The sequence below is a fragment of the Meles meles genome, chromosome 1 (genome assembly GCF_922984935.1).
Source record: "Meles meles chromosome 1, mMelMel3.1 paternal haplotype, whole genome shotgun sequence".
In the NCBI taxonomy this organism is placed as follows: domain Eukaryota; kingdom Metazoa; phylum Chordata; class Mammalia; order Carnivora; family Mustelidae; genus Meles; species Meles meles.
In genome coordinates, this window is record NC_060066.1 from 42,545,964 (window position 1) to 42,561,724 (window position 15,761).

A 15,761-nucleotide genomic window follows, 5' to 3' on the forward strand; every position below is an offset into this window, starting at 1 on the left:
TCTAAGAGTCTTATGAACACTAACTCTAAAGCAAATCCCATCCCTGGATTCATTTTTCTCTAAAATGAAATAGTTATATATGGTTATTTTGGTATTTTTCTGAGATTAAGCTGTTTGTCTTAGTGTACTCCTCACCCCCCAAATGCTAAATGATTAAAGTTAGAAAGATGTTGATATCAGGAGTGGAATGTTATCTCATTTCAATGATACCCAATAAAATTTTGGAAAAAATAACGGAAAAAAACATGGCTAGGCATGATCTAAATTAATACATCTAAATTGGAGGTTGTCATTATTTCTATTATAAAATTTTGCCAGGATGATTTGAATTGATTTAAGTTAGCTCACAAATTCAGAATGCTTAACACCAACCATGTTTTTTATCATCATCTCTTATTGTTCAGTTTTGAATATGGCCCATTACTGTAAAATTCATCCTATATGTTCATTCATTCATTTAATAATATCATACTTTATAGTATATAACTGTTAAGTGGCAAGCACTATGCTAGGAGTTTATAGCATATAAATGGATATAATTTATAGTTTAGTGGGGATAGGGCAATGTAATTGATAATTAGAGGCAGTATAATAATTATTTCACTGAGAATTTGTACTCCATGCAGTAGGAGGTAGAAGGACCATTTAGGTCTGCCTAGGAGGCTGGGGAAAGCTTCATAAAAATTGTTTAAGGAAGTGTTTGAAGGATAAATAGTTTTGTAGGATATGAGAAAGGGGCATACAAAAGAGGGAATAATATATACAAAGGCACAAAAGCAGGGGAGAATTATAACTACTGGTTCAGTGTTTCAGGAATTTTTATATTATGTGAAGGTCAGTGAGTAACAAGAGTGACAAGTTGAGGCTGAACTGAATTATCTGCAGCAGAATTTTTTTATTATAAAAATATTGAGGGGTGCCTAGCTGGCTCATTCAGTTAAGTCTCTGACCCTTGGATTTGGCTGATACCGTGATTTCAGGGTCATGGGACTGAGCGCAGCATTGGGCTCCTTGCTGGGAAAGCTTGCTTAAGATTCTCTCCCTCTCCCCCGCTGCACCTCTCTCTCTCAAAAAGAAAAAAAAAAAAAAGTCATATGCTCTACAGACTGAGCCAACAAGCACCCCAAGCTATGTTTTCAATAATTAAAGAAGGCCTTGCTTTCTCTAAAGCTTGGCTAATTTTTAGTGTTATTGTTTAGTATAATTCCTTCTGATTTTTAGTGTTTTTTCTTTTTAAAGACAAAATGATAAATTATGTTTTCATTCTGGCTAATGGGTTATACAAGGCTATTTGCATTCAACACACAGTTTTCATTCTGTATAGTTATGGGAAGGTGACTATGGTATCACTAATTAAGTCATCTTAGGGTATCAGTAAATTAAATTCACATTCTCCCTTCTCAATTTAAAGGCGTTGCATATAGATTCAAAGAGCTTGAAAAGATTGAAGAGGGCCACAGACTGATGATTGGTGGAAAAGAAGTAGAAGTCATGGGTATAATCTCTCCGGATGATTTCAATAGTGGCAGATGTTTTCAGCTTGGAGGAGGAAGCCCTGCTATTTCAAGTTCTTCTCAAGCTGCCAAGAAGTGTTTCTCTAACCCCTTTAAAAGTGTTTGTAAATCAAGTTCAAAGGAAAATAGACTGAATGGCTTCCAAGATTGCAGACCACGCCATGACCCACATGCTCCAAGTAAGATGTAAAAAATAATTTAAATATTCTGTTTTTACTGTCAAAAAGTATTTGGCATGTGAATTTAAAGTTTAAGTTTTGTTTAAAGTTTTCAGATGAAAGTATGTATTATTCTTCAGGTATATAACTCAAGGAATAATGCTGAAGTTGTATAATATAGTTTGGGAATCATTTATAAATAAATGTATAATTCTAAGAATACAGTAATGAAAATGTCATATTTGTGTCGAAGGAAAAATATACAAATTGGAGATGTATACACACATACATATGGAAAAATATACAAATTGGAGATGTATACATACATACACATATACATATATATATATATGATTTTGAGTAATATCTGACATCTTCAGCAAAAAGAAATATTAGTCAAATCATGAGTCAGGATTATGTTTATACTTTCTTTTGATGACTGTATGCCTTGATCGCATGCATTGGTGTATTAAAATGTTGAATGGTGGGATCTTGGGTGAAGAATTTAAATTTTATTCATGAGAATTCAATTTAATAAATTAATTTTCACATTAATGAATCTAATTTAAGAATCACATTAAAAAATAAAACCTCTCCTGTTTTTTGTTTGTTTTCTGATTGTTTACCCAACAGGGATTTCTTCAGTGCCTTTTTTTGCATTGGCCCCAGAGGTAAATTGTTATCAAAGATCTTCTCATTTAATAGGAGACAGACAAGTAAATTGGAATTATAGGGCAGTGGTTATTGCAGTCCGGGTACAGAGTAGGCTGCTTTCATATTAGCAGTAAAATTAAAAGTACATAAAGCAACATAATTAAGTATTTTTTGTAAGTATTATGGAGATAGAATTTTTGAAATAAAGGAGTCTTTGAGATCATTTAGTTCAGTCTCTTTGAAGAAAACTGAGGCCAGAAAGATGAACTGAAATTGTTGATATTCAAATAATTAGTGATAAATTTGGGATTAAAAACCCCAAATTAAAAGTTCCTAGCTCTGTGTGAGCTTATCAGAGACTTAATTGAAAGAGAAAGATAGAAAGATAGAAAGCAGAGAACAGAAAGCTTCTGCTTTTGATTTTTCTTTTAATCCACATATTTTTTTCTGTCCTGCCATCTCTTTTAAGAGGCTTCCTTCTCCTTTATTCTCCTTTCTCTTTGCCTTCCTGTTACATAATACAGGGATGTGGGGAACCAAAAGAATGATGTGCTTATTCAAAGATCTGACTTAGAGTCCTGATTTTGCCACTGACCTAACTGGTTCTTTACTTCTTGGGGTAGTCACTTACTTCTCTCTTGGCTTTGTCTTCTCAAGTCTAAAATGTGGGTTCTAATTACTACCATAGAGACACAGAGGGCTGCTATATGCTGTGTATAATAAATACTTGTTGACTGAATGAAGTTTTATAGTGATTATATATACGTGGATGTGTGTGTGTTTGTGTAATATAATAAGAATCCTTTGTGTAAATGCTAATAAGTAGTTGATGATTCTCATTTATTTATCTTGCCAAGGGTAGAATTAGGTTTTAGGCTTAAAATGAAAACGTGAAAGATTTTGAAATCACTAAGTGATGCTTCCTTATTGCGAAGTTAGAGAGAAGCATCTTAAAATTTGGACTGGTGTCCCATTATTGTGGTGGTTTTAAGTTTTACCTTTTTTGAAGATGGTTGCTTTGTTAGTTGGCTTAGATTCTATAGTCCTTATTTCAGTAGTGAATTATCCTCACCTCTGTCTTCTCTTTTTCCCCTTTGTGTTTTTCAAAAGAGAAAAAAAATGGGCCCGTTTCTTGGTTAGGAACCAACAAGGAATATACTCTTGCTTTGCTACTAGAATACAGAGGAATGGCAAGGGCCGAATTTTCCATTTTCACTCTCCCTAATCCTCTACCTGCCAGGAATTGACCTCAAAAATAGGAGTTCCTTTTAGGAGCTCAGAAACCCTAGATTCACAGAAAACTTTCCTCTAGGTGACTCGTAATGGTTAAACGTGACCAAACTCTTATTCCTGTGACTGTGTATTTCTGCATTGGTGGGTATTTATTTAGTTTCCCGGAACCTATTTTCTTTATCTTCCCTTCTCATTTCTGTCCTTTTCTTTTTCCTTTTTGTTTTATTTTGAAAATCTATTTCAAAATTTCATATTTTTGAAATCTATTTCATATCATATATGATATAATATATATATAATCATATATTTTGAAATCTATAGATTTTGAAAATCTATTTCAAAATTTCATAGTTTTAGCTATTATGTAGACATATAAATATATCCCCCAAATAATTTTGATCAGTTTATTATCTAACTTTAGATTTATTGAGAACTTTCCGGTTATATTTGAATTTGTATTTTTTGGTGCTATTTTAACAAATCCTTTAAATTGTATTAGTATATTTCTACTGAATTAACTTATTATTCTACAGTTACTTTTTTTTTGCTGCTTTGCAAAGATTCATGAGTTTGATATTCATGAACATAGTAATTAAAGCAAATAATTATGGCAAAGTCAATGGAAAATTTGTCATCCTTTCTTAATTCTTCTGATTAATAGAAGTAATAGTCATTGTTTGTGTGAACAGAAATGAAGATAATGGGAGCCTTATGTTAAATTTGGGGTACCTTTCTAAAATAAGAAGCTGTGAGCATTAGCAGCGCAACTTGGCAAAATTCCAACCTGTAGTTTCACTTGGAGATAGTTCTCTTTGCTCTGAATACTGAACTATTAAATGTTGTGGCTTACTGAATTCTTTACTAAACAATAGTGAATTTCATTGGTTTTGAAGTACTTTGAGGCGTATAAAGTTTAGAAAGCTCTTTGAAATTCTCTGCGTGAAATCTTACATCAATAAGACATGAGATTATTTTTTTTCTTGCCTAGTCTCAGTGTTACTAAATGTCCAGCTTTTTTTTTTTTTTTTTTTTTTGCCACAAATGATAGCAAATAGTTATAGGCTATGAGTAATTAAAGCAAGTTAATGTAGTTGCTGACAAAGTGAAACTGCCATACATTAATAGGTAAACTTTCATCTTTTTCTTAAGATTCTCTTGTAATGTCACGACCTGACAATAATTGCCAGTGGACATTCAATAAGAATTGTTTTCCTATTGTGGATGTGGTGACAGATCCTCACCTTGTATATCATCTTCGACCACATCAGAAAGAAGGAATCATATTCCTTTATGAATGTGTAATGGGAATGAGGTAGGAAAATAAATGATCTGTTTAGTCTAATCTGAGTTTTTTGCTTTTTTTTTGTTTGTTTAAAGATTTTATTATTTTTTTAAAGTAATCTCTCCACCCAACATGGGGCTTGAACTCATAACCCTGAGATCAAGAGTCACATGCTATACTGACTGAACCAACAAGGCAGGTACCCTTAGTCTGATCTGAGGTTTGTTTTTTTTTTTTAAATATTTTATTTATTTGACAGACAGAGATCACAAGTAGGCAGAGAAGCAGCAGAGAGAAAGGGAAGCAGGCTCCCCGCTGAGCAGAGAGCCCGATGCAGGGCTCGATCGTAGGACCCTGACCCTGGGATCATGACCTGAGCTGAAGGCAGAGGCTTTAACCCACTGAGCCACCCAGGCGCCCCTGATCTGAGTTTTGATTTAGCCTGTAACATAATGGTTTTCTACGGATGCCTGGGTGGCTCAGTCTGTTAAGCATCTGCCTTTGGCTCAGGTCATGATCCTGGGATCCAGTCTTGCATCGGGCTCCTTGCTCAGCAGGGAGTGTGCTTCTCCCTTTGACCACCCCCACCCATGCCCCTCTCTCTCTGTCTCTCATTCTCTCTGTCAAGTAAATAAAAACTTAAAAAAAAAAAGGTTTTCTAGAAAAAGCCCGATATAATGAGTCTCAGTACATCATGAATAATACTTAATGTGTGCATTTATTCTTTTTTAAAAAAATTAACATAGAGTATATTATTTGCCCCAGGGGTGCATGTCTGTGAATCATCAGGCTCACACATTTCACAGCACTCATCATAGCACATACCCTCCCCAATGTCCATAACCCAGCCAGTGTGCATTTATTCTAAAAGTGATGCTTGAGGAGGCCTTGTGCCAGACATCCTGCTAGGAGCTGAGCATATAGGAGTCAGGACCATGGTCCCTATCCTTAAGTAGTTTTTAAATATTTGAGGAAATAGGTAAATATAATCAACCTGAATGTGGTACAATAAGAGCTTACTAGTATGCGAAAGGGTTATGGGGGCAAAAAGGAAGTAGCTTTTAATTCTGCTTATGGAAAAAACATTTTCTTCTAGTCTCACTTCTACTTAAAAAAAGAAGAAATCTTTAATTTCTTTTCTTTTACTTTTCAATGTAATCAAACCTGAACTTTTAATTATTTTGAACTCTTAAAGATCTCTGATTCCAGATCTTTTCTGGCACCCCACTGCAGGAGTGCTGGTACCTGATGTCATGTCCCCCACTCCCTTTTTTGAATTTTTTTTTTCAGATTTTATTTATTTATTTGACACAGAGAGAGCAAGCGCATAAGTGGGAGAGAAGCAGGCTCTGGGAGCCTGACGTGGGGCTCAATTCCAGGACTCTGGGATCATGACCTGAGCCAAAGGCAGACATTTAACTGAGCCACCCAGGTGCCCCTCCCCCACTTCCATTTATTTATTTATTCATTCACTCATTCATTCATTTATTTTTTAAAAAGATCTTATTTGTTTATTTGACAGACAGAGATCACAAGTAGGCAGAGCAGCAGGCAGAGAGAGAGGGGGAAGCAGGTTCCCTGCTGAGCAGAGAGCCCAATGTGGGACTCGATCCCAGGACCCTGGGATCACGACCTGAGCCGAAGGCAGAGGCTTAACCCACTGAGCCATCCAGGCACCCCAGTGGTATCCTCTTTTAAAGATACTTTAGAGGATATACACAGACACGAAAAAGCCAGACAAAGGAAGTAAAAAAGAAATCAAAGGAACCTGCTAACATCTTGTTATATTTCCTTCTAGTTCTTTTTCTTTTGCTTTTAATGCATAGACCTTGATTTTTAAATTGATCATTTAATAGGGAATTGAGATTATAAATTCCCCCAAACTCTTTTTATTTTTTTAAAGATTTTATTTATTTGACAGAGAGAGACACAACAAGAGAGGGAACACAAGCAGAGGGAATGGGAGAGGGAGAAGCAGGCTCCTGCTGGGCAGGGAGCCTGATGTGGAGCTCAATCCCAGGACCCTGGGATCCTGACCTGAGCCAAAGGCAGATGCTTAACGACTGAGCCACTCAGGCGCCCCCTCCCCAAACTCTTAAGAACCCTTTGGTGACAGGTTAAGGGAGTACTAAATCCCAGAAACTTTGTAGACTCATGTTCTTTCTCAAAATATACTTTTCTTTTTGGAAATTTTGTCTCATTTGGCTGGGAGGGGATCTTTAATTTCTTCTCTTTTACTTTTCAATGTAATCAAACCTGAACTTTTAATTATTTTGAACTCTTAAAGATCTCTGATTCCAGATCTTTTCTGGCACCCCACTGCAGGAGTGCTGGTACCTGATGTCATACAATTTTATTTTGTCTGGATTTTCGCAGTAGTACTTATGTGTCTGGTTCTGATGTTCCTCACATTCATTCTACTTATTGCTACCAGCTTGATTTTTCTGAAAAGCAGTTCTGAACATGGCATTCCCTTGCTTAAAATGTTTCAGACTCTCAGAACTTAGCAGTGTTTCCTGATCTATAATATGCACTTCACTGGTGGGATGTGAGATCATTTTAGGTGGACATGGACAAGTCTTACTTTTTATTTTATTTTGTTTTATTTAAAAAAATTGAAGGATTTTATTTTTAAGCAATCTTTTTTTTTTTTTTAAAGATTTATTTATTAGTCAAGAGAAAGAGAGAGAGAGTGAAAGTGTGTGTAGGGAGAGGGGCAGAGAGAGAGGGCTCTGCTGAGCCTGGAGCCAGATGTGGGGCTCCATCTCATGACCCCAAGATCATGACTTGAACCAAAACCAAGAGCTGGATGCTTAACCTGACTGAGCCACCCAGGTGGCTTTGTCATCTCTATACCTAATGTGGGACTCGAACTCACAACCCTGCGATAAAGAGTTGCACACTCCACCCACCAAACCAGTCAGGAGCCCCATACCTTGTTTTTAAATTCCGATAGTAATATATTTAATTAGTGAATTATTAGGAAACAATAGCATATTAAGTCTTTGGTTTCATGGATTTATTATGCTTGGAATTTTAAAATAAATCTAAATAAAAAAGGAAGTTGACTTAAAAATAAATAATAACACATATGGTATCACATATAGCAAAATTAGTGGTGTTTGGGAGACTGATGTTTGGGAGACACCTGCAAGATGCAGTCTGAACTTTCAGGAATAAGTATGCCTGCCATCTTTAGTCTCTTCCTATCTTGCCAGGTTCATAGCCTTTGTGTTTCCTTGCTTGGAATTCAGTTCAAGCTCCAACTATGTTGAACTACTTGATTCATGTAATGAACTCCTATTCACCTTTGAAAAGGTCCATCTTCAATGAAGCCTTCCTGCTTTCTTCCTTCCACTGTCGAAGGATGGATCACTATTTTCTCTCTGCTACTCACTACATCTCAGTTGGCATTTGGTCTTGCATTGTCACATTGTTGATATAAAATAATAATAATGGAGTGCCTGACTGGCTGGCTTAGTTGGTAGAGCATGCATCTTGATCTCACAGTTGTGAGTTTGAGCCCCAATGTTGGATGTAGAGATTACTTAAAAAAATAAAATCTTAAAAAAATGATAATAGAGGCATCTGGCTGGCTCAGTCAGTTACGTGTCTATCTTAGGCTCAAGTCTGATCCTAGTGTCCTGGGATTGAGCCCTGTGTCAGGCTCCTTGCTCAGTGGGGAGCCTGCTTCTCCCTTTGCCTGTTGCTTCCCCTACTTGAGCTCTCTCTCTCTCTCACTGGCAAATATATAAAATCATTTTAAAAAATGATAATATTTATTCTTCTCCAACCTGAGGGTTTTGAAGGGTCAGGGGTGGGAGGTTGGGGCAACCTGAGGGTTTTGAAGGGTCAGGGGTGGAAGGTTGGGGGAACAGGTGGTGGGTAATGGGGAGGGCACGTTTTGCATGGAGCACTGGGTGTTGTGCAAAAAGAATGACTACTGTTACGCTGAAAAAATAAATAAAATGGAAAAAAAATGATAATAATGGCTATAGTTCATGTTTGTGATTTTTTTTCTGTACTTTGAAATGGAAAGCATTGTTGATTTTGGTTATTATTTTTACTAATAAGAAAATGGGTTAAACTATAATAAAACTATACTTATTTTATTTTTTTAAATTTTATTTATTTTTTAAATATTTTATTTATTTGACAGAGAGAAATCACAACTAGGCAGAGAGGCAGGCAGAGAGAGAGGAGGAAGCAGGCTCCCTGCGGAGCAGAGAGCCGGACGTGGGGCTCGATCCCAGGAGTCTGGGATCATGACCTGAGCCCAAGGCAGAGGCTTTAACCCACTGAGCCACCCAGGTGCCCCAAAACTATACTTATTTTAATTTAAATTCCAGTTAATATATAGTGTAATATTTTTTTAAAAGATTTTATTTATTTATTTGCTAGAGATCACAGGTAGGCAGAAAGGCTGACAGAGAGAGAGAGAGAAGCAGGCTCCTCACTGAGCAGAGAGCCCGATGTGGAGCTCGATCCCAGAACCCTGAGATCATGACCTGAGCCGAAGGCAGAGGCTTAACCCACTGAGCCACCCAGGTGCCCCAATATATAGTGTAATATTAAGTAAGTTTCAGGTTTACAATGGAGTCATTCAACATTACTTTTTGTTTTTTTTAAAGATTTTGTATTTTTGACAGAGAGAGACAGCGAGAGAAGGAATATAAGCAGGGGGAGTGGGAGGGAGAAGCAGGCTTCCTGCTGAGCAGGGAGCCCGATGAGGGGGTCAATCCCAGGACCCTGGGATCCTGACCTGAACTGAAGGCAGATGCCTAATGACAGCCGCCCAAGCACCCTTCATCATTCAACACTACTTTTTTTTTTTTTTAAAAGATTTTATTTATTTATTTGACAGAGAGAGATCACAAGTAGACAGAGAGGCAGGCAGAGAGAGAGAGAGGGAAGCAGGCTCGCTGCTGAGCAGAGAGCCCGATGTGGGACTCGATCCCAGGACCCTGAGATCATGACCTGAGCCGAAGGCAGTGGCTTAACCCACTGAGCCACCCAGGTGCCCCCAACACTACTTTTTTTAAAATTTATTTTTTATTTTTTTAAAAGATTTTATTTATTTGACTCAGAGAGATCACAAGTAGGCAGAGGGAGAGGGGGAAGCAGGCTCCCTGCTGAGCAGAGAGCCGGATGTGGGGCTCAATCCCAGGACCCTGAGATCATGACCTGAGTTGGAGGCAGAGGCTTAACCCACTGAGCCAACCAGCTGCCCCTGTCATTCAACACTTTTTTTTTTTAAAGATTTTATTTATTTATTTATTTATTTAACAGATAGAGATCACAAGTAGGCAGAGAGGCAGTAGAGCGAGAGAGAGAGAGGGAAGCAGGCTCCCCGCAGAGCAGAGAGCCTGATGCGGGGCTCGATCCCAGAACCGTGGGATCATGACCTGAGCCGAAGGCAGAGGCTTTCACCCACTGAGCCACCCAGGCGCCCCTCATTCAACAGTTCTATATAATGCCTGGTGCTCATCACAAGTACCCTCCTTAATGCCCATCACCTATTTCACCCATTCCCCCACCCACCTCAGGTCTGGTCACCATCAGTTTGTTCTCTATAGTTGAGTCTGTTTTTTGGTTTGCCTCTCTTTTCTTCCCCCCTATGCTTGTTTGTTTTGTTTCTTAAATTCCACATATGAGTGGAATCAACATAACTCATCATTTGGGAAATACAAATCAAAACTATAACGAGATAACCACCTCAACACCTATCAGAATGGCTAAAATCAGTAACACAAGAAACAACAGGTGTTGGCGAGGTTATGGAGAAATAGGAACACTCTTACATTGTTGGTGGAAATGCAAACTGGTGCAGCCACTCTGGAAAACAGTATGGAGGTTCCTCAAAAAGTTAAAAATAGAACTACCTTATGATGAAGCAAATATTTGCCTAAAAAATAACAAATACTAATTCAAAGGGATATTTACATAAAGAATACAAAAATACTAATTCAGAGGGATACACACACCTCAAAGTTTATAGCAGCATTATCTACAATAGCGAAATTATGGAAACAGCCCAAGTGTCTATTGATTGATGAATGGATAAAGAAGATATAATGTTTATACACAATGGAATACATTACCATAAAAAAAGAATGAAATCTTGTCATTTGCTATGACATGGATGGATTTAGAATGTTATGCTAAGTGAAATAAGTTAGAGAAAGAACACGTACTTATTTTTGGTACTATACTTAGTTCCTTTGGACTATATAACTTAAAGTATATATAAATAGATGACTAGGTGGCTGTTGGTTAAGTGTTTGCCTCTGGGTTGGGTCATGGTCCCAGGGTTGAGGGATTGACGCCTGCATCAGGTTCTCTGCTCGGTGGGGAGTCTGCTTTTCCCTCTCCTCTGCCCCATGCATGCTCTCTCTCTCTTTTTCAAATAAATAAATAAAATCTTAAAAAATAAAAAAATATAAATATATATCAAAACTTCAAAAGCTATGAAGTGATATAAACATGCCACTTATAAATAACATTCCTTATAATATTTAATTTTAAATTGCATTAACTGAGTACGTTTGTAACATAAGACTACTACCCAGTTACATGTATTAGATCAATATATAGGTTTTTTTTTCCTTACAGTGCAGGGAGCTCTATGATTGAGGACTTCATTTACTACCAGATAGTCGTAAATACAGCTCAAGAGATCTTTCTGGTTAAGATTGCAATGTAGTTTAGTGTTTTGATGTCTAATGCTGAACCTGATAAAAATTGCTCAACTATTAGTGATGAGAAGCACAGTTATAGTTAAATTATTCTAATGTAGGTATAAAATTGGGATATATTTCTAGTCTCTAAATATATGCATATGATAGTAACATGATTTGGATTCAACTGTCGAATTTCAGATTTATTTTAGTAATTTAGTTGACAGTAAATATATAATGAATATAATTATCAAAGATTCAAAAGAGAGATATGTTGTAAATCAGCTGCATGAAACTGGAAAAAGGATTTGGCACGGGGTAGAGTTTGTCCTAATTACAAAATACCAGCTTTTGGTTCTTGACTAATAAACTATGATATTAGGGGCATAAAATATTTTCCTATTGTGACTAAAAGAAGTATAATTATTTCTAACAGAGTGAATGGCAGATGTGGAGCTATTCTTGCTGATGAAATGGGTTTAGGGAAAACATTGCAATGTATTTCACTCATCTGGACTCTACAGTGTCAGGGACCCTATGGAGGCAAGCCGGTAATAAAGAAGACACTTATTGTTACACCTGGAAGCTTGGTGAATAATTGGAAGAAGGAATTTCAAAAATGGCTAGGAAGTGAAAGAATCAAAATATTTCCTGTTGATCAGGTAAGAGACTTACCACAGTTCAGCCTTGGTCATTTTCTAATTCTCTATGCTTTTCAAATCAACACTGCAGTTTTCACTGTCTGTAGGGTAGTTTTTCAAATGCATGTAACTCCCCAACCTTTGCAGAAAAACAGCATCTTGGCTTACAATTTGGCTTTGAGTTAACGTATTCTAATTAATGTCTGTCAGGAATATGCTGCTTGAATTTGATTTTATAGTTTTAGCCCATAATTTGTTAAATATTGTCTTTTTTTTTTTTTTTTTTTTAGGACCACAAAGTAGAAGAATTCACTAAATCTCCATTTTATTCTGTTCTTATCATCAGTTATGAAATGTTACTTCGTTCTTTGGATCAAATTAAGAGTGTAAAATTTGATCTTCTAATCTGTGATGAGGGCCATCGTTTGAAGAACAGTGCCATTAAGACAACTACGGCCCTCATTAGCCTCTCCTGTGAGAAAAGAATAATTCTAACTGGTTAGTATTTACTCTGGGGATGATATGATAGAATTTTTGCCTACTTATACAAGATTTGTAATATGCTTGGCATACAAAGAATTGGTGGTGCTGGATGGGGTGCATATTAATAAACCTATGGTTATTGAGCCTTGGTAGGATTCTGAATTTTCAAATCCCCATGTAATTTTCTGCATCCTAGATTTTGGAGGCTTTGAAAAATAAATACAATGGTATCATGGTAAAGAATGTACGAGATGGGTCCAGACTGCCTCTGCTTGGTTCCTAAGGATGATATTTATAGCTATACAACTTTGGGAAAGTTATTTAACTTCTCTGTGCCTCAGTTTCCTTATCTGTGAAATAAGGATTATAATACTATATTATTATTGGGTTATTAACAGTTATTGTGAAGGTCAAAGGAGTTAATTCACATAAAGTTCTTGGAAGATTACCTGACACATGGTAAATGCTTAATATAAGTATCTCTTGTTTTTATATGTGTATGCTGCATGCACGAAATTTATTGCTGACCAAACTTGATGGCCCAGGCTGTCTGGAAAGGTGGGATGGCCCATATGTAACTACAAGAATCTTTTTCTTTTTTTTTTTTTAAAGATTTTATTTATTTATTTGACAGAGAGAGAGATCACAAGTAGGCAGAGAGGCAGGCAGAGAGAGCAGAGAGCTCCCTGCTGAGCAGAGAGCCGGATGTGGGGCTCGATCCCAGGACCCTGAGATCATGACCTGAGCCGAAGGCAGCAGCTTAACCCACTGAGCCACCCGGGTGCCCCAAGAATCTTTTTCTACTCACTTCTTTTTAGCTTATATTAGAATCAGGCCTGATTAGCTCAGTGTAGCTTTCCTTCCATACCTCACTTCGGTCTTGTGTGGTCCTTCCAATTTCTGGAGAATCATCCTTGTTTGAAGGAGAGCTTCTACTCTCCCCTGCAACTTGGTCAATGGTTGACTCATATGGAGGTAAGTGGAAAATGCCAGAGCCCTTGCCTTAGGGTAATTTCAGGACCAGCTTTATGGTACAGTTTATGTCCTGAGCCTTGCTGTAATTTATCTCAGTCTCAAGGAGGCCATCCTCCCTTAGTTTCTTCCCCTGCTATTCTCTGATTCCATTATTCTCTTTCTCCTGAGAGCTCTCCCTCCATAAATGTACAGCCGAATCCCTGTCTCAGGCTGTGCTCCTGAGAACCCAGTCTGAGATACGAATCCTTTCCTGAATCAGTTATTTGCAGTTGGGATTGGACTATCATGAGTGACTTGGATGAGTTAGCTGGGGTTGGATGAATATCTGGAAGCCAGCCATAGGATCCTTATACCTTTGTTTTCCCTCTTTCTTTCTTGCCTTTCTCATTCTGCCTATCTTTTTTTTTTTCATTTTTTAAAAAGATTTTATTTATTTATTTGACAGACAGAGATCACAAGTAGGCAGAGAGGCAGGCAGAGAGAGAGGAGGAAACAGGCTCCCCACAGAGCAGAGAGCCTGATGCGGGGCTTGATCCCAGGACCCTGAGACCATGACCAGAGCCGAAGGCAGAGGCTTAACCCACTGAGCCACCCAGGTGCCCCTCATTCTGCCTATCTTTATTTGTCATCATCATGGGTATTCATTTAAAGGCTTAACTAAGAAAATATATACCAACATAAATATATTTCCTCTAATTCTTTCTACTATTGGTCCAAAAATTTAGAACTGACTAGATGTGTTAAAAAAGTTAATAAGCATTTGTCCTGGGTTTGACTCATTTAATTTTGAGGCAAGCAATCATTTAATTCTCTGGCGTTGTGAAATTTATGTTGTTTATGTTAACGAAGAAGTGCATTTTTATTCACTTCTTATATTATCTCTTATTTGTATTTTTGGGCAACTTTTTCTAGTCCATTATTTGAATGGTCATCTGAAATTACAATGTTGGACTATGCTGATTTACATGTTCTTTTGGTGTACTTATTGAAACATGCTAATATTTCTTTGAAAATTAGTTAGCAGAAGTTATTAAGTATGCAATATATGCCTTGTATGTTAATCCATTTGTGTCAGTCTTTAGGATTAGTGAAGATCTCAGTCTGATCTGAAAACTTTGAAAGGTAGTAGGTGCCGTTCACTGAGTGTTTATTAAACGTTAAACACTGCGCTACAGTGTGCATACGCTGTCTTTGCCTTTCACTGTAATACTACTGGGAAATTGATATCTTCCCACTTTTATAAGTGAAAAAGTTCTGAATTTAACTTAAAGCACTTAAGAAGCTTGTCCAGAATCACACAGTTGTAATAATATTAAGAATCACTAACAGTTATACAACATTTATTGTGCTTTAGGTACTATTCTTAGTATGTGGATTAACTAATTTGATCCTCACAACCCTAGGAGCTGCATTTCATAGAAATAAACTGAGGTATGTGACTCGCTCAGGGTCACTTAGAGAGTAAATGATACAGGTGGGATCTGATCCCAGGCTAGTCAGACTCCAGAGCCTGTATGCAGCCACTATGCTGAATTTAGTCCACAGTTAAAACCAGAGTTAAAAATTTATTTGGTTCTTAATATTTTTTGTTCCACTGGATTTGGCTGCTCTTTCTCAGTTCTAAAGCCTTTATTTTAGTTCTCTTAGGGAGGAGAGTGCAACTTTCAATAAATACCTGTGACTGTAAAACACAAATTTGACCTTTTCATCACTATTTTCTTTCTTTAGGTACTCCAGTTCAGAATGATCTTCAAGAATTTTTTGCATTAATTGATTTTGTAAATCCAGGAATATTAGGTTCTTTGTCATCTTACAGAAAAATATATGAAGAACCCATTATTATATCGAGACAGCCTTCTGCTTCTGAGGTATAATTTACTTTTATAAAAAAGGTTAAAAAAAAAGCAGTATGCCCAGGAAAGTCATCCACAAACTTGGGCATTACTTAATTCAGAAAAAATTAAATTAGTGAATTCTTTACTTTTCCCACAATCCTTCAACTGAGTCTTCCTGCATTCTTTACTCTAGAAAATACCACATTAAAAAGAATTGTAAGTAGGTACTTTATTAGGTACTTCACAAAGAATTATAAATGGTAGTAAACATATATAAAAATATTCATTTTTACTGGTATTGAAAAAAAT

General features: G+C 36.9%; 1 protein-coding gene across 1 annotated transcript in view; it reads left to right on the forward strand.

The window, feature by feature from the left end:
• The window catches only part of RAD54B (RAD54 homolog B), a 95,843-nt gene that overhangs the window by 55,085 nt on the left and 24,997 nt on the right, over positions 1-15,761 (forward strand). The window contains exons 5-9 of the mRNA XM_045980365.1: positions 1,412-1,693; positions 4,709-4,871; positions 11,955-12,180; positions 12,450-12,657; positions 15,346-15,485. Coding sequence (XP_045836321.1) covers positions 1,412-1,693; positions 4,709-4,871; positions 11,955-12,180; positions 12,450-12,657; positions 15,346-15,485 — 1,019 coding nt within the window. The remainder of the gene's footprint in view (positions 1-1,411; positions 1,694-4,708; positions 4,872-11,954; positions 12,181-12,449; positions 12,658-15,345; positions 15,486-15,761) is intronic.